This window comes from Colobus angolensis, unplaced genomic scaffold, assembly GCF_000951035.1.
Source record: "Colobus angolensis palliatus isolate OR3802 unplaced genomic scaffold, Cang.pa_1.0 Scaffold1, whole genome shotgun sequence".
Lineage (NCBI taxonomy): Eukaryota > Metazoa > Chordata > Mammalia > Primates > Cercopithecidae > Colobus > Colobus angolensis.
Window position 1 is genome coordinate 10,774,030 of NW_012110918.1, and position 3,891 is coordinate 10,777,920.

Genomic DNA, 3,891 nt, shown 5'->3' on the forward strand with positions numbered 1-3,891 from the left:
ACCCGAGCGGGCAGGGGGCGGCGGCGCGGCCCGCTGGGTCAGGCTGAACGTGGGAGGCACCTACTTCGTGACCACCAGACAGACCTTAGGCCGCGAGCCCAAGTCATTCCTCTGCCGCCTCTGCTGCCAGGAGGACCCGGAGCTGGACTCAGACAAGGTGTGCCCCGCCCTCGGGCGCGCCCCCGGGCCTTCGGACCCCCTGGTTTCTCCTAGATCAGTCCCCAGAGTCCTGAGAAACGCTCCTCACAGGCAGCCCCCCTCAGGCCGGGCCCCCATCCTCCCCCTGCTTCCCACACTACCCGCAGGGGCCTCAGAGGGACCTCCCTCTCCCCTTCTCCCATGCTGAGGCATACTCCGACTTTCTCCCCGACCCCGCCCTTCGTTCTCCGAGACTCCTTCCCACACTGCGCCCACCCGCACCCACGAGAACGCACTCCACACCCCTTCTCCATATTCTCTACCCCGACATCCCACTGAGATATGCATGAGTTTTCCCTGGCTCCTCTTCAGCCCCCCACTGCCGGTCCAGTGCATCCAGAACTGGGTCAGGGTGAGCTCAGGCATCCTTGTAGCTTTCTCAGACTCCCTCTCGGACCCCTCTGCCAAGTTGGGCTTCAACAGCTGCAGGAAGCGCTTCTTGTGATATCACACTGCTTTCCTATAGTCCTGGTCGCAGAACTTTTATCTGGTAACAGTCACTGGTTTAGGTCCATATTTAGATCAAATGCGTTTTTTGGAAAGACGTTACCGTTTGCCGCTGCAAATCTAGGCTAAGACAGAAGGAAAATGAAAATTTTCCCGGGAAAATTTTAGGCAGGATGTATGGCTGCTAACCAAAGGGTTGAGAGGTGACAAGACACTTCAACCATTTCTAGTTTGAACTGTGTCAATTTGTTTTTAACTTTACGTGTTCACCTTTAAGTTCGCTACTTAAAGGCACTGACCATAACTCACACCATCTTATATGCCGTATAGCACTCAGCTGGTCACCTCAAAACAGAGCTGGAGTTGCGTAAACATTTGTTTTCGTTTATTCCTCTCCTCTAAGAAATCTCAGATTGATGGAAACCCATCCTGCCCTAACTTTAAAGAGATTTCAAAACCTTTGCTTATAAAGGAATTATTTTTATCTACCCTATATCCTCCTTGTGGTAATAGAAGCCAGTTTCTTCTTGTTCCTTTTACTGTAAAGATGAGTAGGATTAAAGCTGCTCAGAGCCAAGTCCTGGCAGTACCAAGCTTCCTCTGGGCACAGAGCTGGGGTGTGTGAGATTACAGCTGGCAGTGCAAACTCCCACTGATGTTGGCCTTGAGCTCAGCAGCATTGCCAACTACACAGAGGTTTTCCTGGAATTAGGAATGCAGTTCAGAGGCAGTGGAAAAGTCAGAATGTCCATCTCAAGCAAATATTTCAGTTACTCAGCTATGGCATTTTCTCCCTTTCTTAATAACAAACACCCTACAGAAGAATGTTTGTCACTGTAATTATTGTCCAGCCAAAGATTTCGAATCCCAGCCAGTAAGTAAACACTTAAATGAGTGTGACTGTTTGTCTGTAACACCCTACCTAAGATGATCTTAATGTACAAGACACATAAAGCTAGCTTTCTTACCAAGTAGTTTGTGATAAGCAAATGTATAGCAAAACTTGCCATCACTAAAGTCTTTTTTAGCTGATGAAATGGATTCTTGTCTTGGGGCACTGACAAAGATGGTGAAACCTTGCCCTGCCTTTGTTTAAAATACTCAAAACTCCACAATGATAACCTTGTGTTTGGTTGGCAGGATGAGACAGGGGCATATCTGATTGACAGGGACCCCACCTACTTTGGTCCTATCCTAAACTACCTCCGCCATGGGAAACTCATCATTACTAAGGAGTTGGCAGAAGAAGGTAAGAGCACTGTTTGCATTGGGGATTTTCAAAATGCAAGTAGAATCTTTAAAATTGTTTTACAGATTTAAATTTTGTTTGAGATTTTCATCAAACTCATGTGTAGGTATAGTTCCAAGTTTATGAAACTGAGCAGAAACTACCAGTCTTGTCTGAGGGAGTCATGATTAAGGAAGCCTCCTTAGGCTTTGTTCAGCTTCCTGGGTGAGAAGGAAGATAGGTAGCTCAGCTTTGCAGATAACTTCAGGAGTTCTTCCCAAATCTCCAGAATTGTCATGATCCTTTTTTTTTCTTTTTTTTTTTTTTTTGAGATGGAGTCTCGCTCTGTCGAGGCTGGAGTGCAGTGGCGCGATCTCGGCTCACTGCAACCTCCGCCTCCCGGCTCATGCCATTTTCCCTCCTCAGCCTCCCAAGTAGCTGGGACTACAAGTGCCCACCACCATGCCCAGCTAGTTTTTGTATTTTTAGTAGAGGCAGGGTTTCACCGTGTTAGCCAGGATGGTCTTGATCTCCTGAGCTTGTGATCCACCCGCCTCGGCCTCCCAAAGTGCTGGGATTACAGGCGTGAGCCACCGCGCCCGGCCATCACGATCCTTTTTTTACATTTATTTGTGTGCAGTAAGTGTCTGTAGTCTGAAGAAGCAAGACATCTCTGACATTCAGTTATTTATAGTTTTAATTTTGGTTTGAACTCGCAGTAGTACAAAAATAATAAAGGCTTGGCCTCATTTATTTTAAGACTCTGGCCTCATGCTACCCTGTAAATGTTTGCAACTGACCTAATTCATTCTCTAGTTCATTGTCAGGTATATCATCACTTGCCTCATCTTTTTGGTTTGTAGGGCATTGGGACTGTAAGTGGGGCTAGTCCACTTTCTACAAGGCTTGGCGTGGTCCCACTAAAGGCATTCGGTTGTAAAGGGGACTGTCCCTAAATCCAGGGCACCCTGATCTGGGAGCTTTGGCTCTGAGTAAGAAAGCTTGTAATGGTTGTACTAGTTAATGAAGTGACTACAAAACAACTCTGTTTCAGCCAGTAGAAAGAGGAATTGCTCTCTCTTTTTTTAAATGTCCCTTTTTAAACAATATTTCAAATACATACAAAACTAGTGGGAATAGTACAGTGAATTCCATGCATCCACTATCCAGCTTCAACAATTATCAACTCGCGGGTAGTCTTATTTCTTTTTCTAATTTTTGTGGGTGCATAGTAGGTGTATATGTTTATGGGGTATGGGGTACATGAGATTTTTCTTTTTTTTTTTTTTTGAGACGGAGTCTCGCTCTGTCACTCAGACTGAAGTGCACTGGCGCAATCTTGGCTCACTGCAACCTCTGCCTCCCCGGTTCAAGAGATTCTCCTGCCTCAGCCTCCCAAGTAGCTGGGATTACAGGCATGTGCCACAACACCCAGCTAATTTTTTGTATTTTTTTTTTTTTTGAGACGGAGTCTCGCTCTGTCGCCCAGGCTGGAGTGCAGTGGCCGGATCTCAGCTCACTGCAACCTCCACCTCCCAGGCTCAAGCAATTCTCCTGCCTCAGCCTCCCGAGTAGCTGGGATTACAGGCGCCCATCATCACACTCAGCTAATTTTTGTATTTTTAGTAGAGACGGGGGTTTCTCCATGTTGGCCAGGCCGGTCTGAAACTCCTGACCTCAGGTGATCCACCCGCCTAAGCCTTGTAAAGTGCTGGGATTACAAAAGCATGAGCCACCGCGCCCAGGCCTGCATTTTAAGAGGTATTCAATACATGTGAAAATGTGAGAAAAATACGGAAAATGACTACAGCCACTTAAAAAAAAAAAGAAAAAAGGCAGAATATAGGAAAATAGTCCTCTTTAAGATCAGGGTCAGATATTAAAAGACTACAAAGTCAAAGATCTCTATAAGCTTCGAGTGGAAATCAAGGGAGGCTGAAGCAATCTTAGGATCTTCAAGAAAGTTGTCAAACACCTGTCCCGTCTTTCCTTTCTTTCTTTCCTTTTTTTTTTTTTTT

General features: G+C 46.2%; 1 protein-coding gene across 1 annotated transcript in view; it reads left to right on the plus strand.

Annotated features, from left to right (window-relative positions):
* The window catches only part of KCTD2 (potassium channel tetramerization domain containing 2), an 18,137-nt gene that overhangs the window by 942 nt on the left and 13,304 nt on the right, over positions 1–3,891 (plus strand). Inside the window, exons 2-3 of the mRNA XM_011932691.1 lie at positions 2–157; positions 1,786–1,894. Of these exons, the coding sequence (XP_011788081.1) occupies positions 2–157; positions 1,786–1,894 (265 nt within the window). The remainder of the gene's footprint in view (position 1; positions 158–1,785; positions 1,895–3,891) is intronic.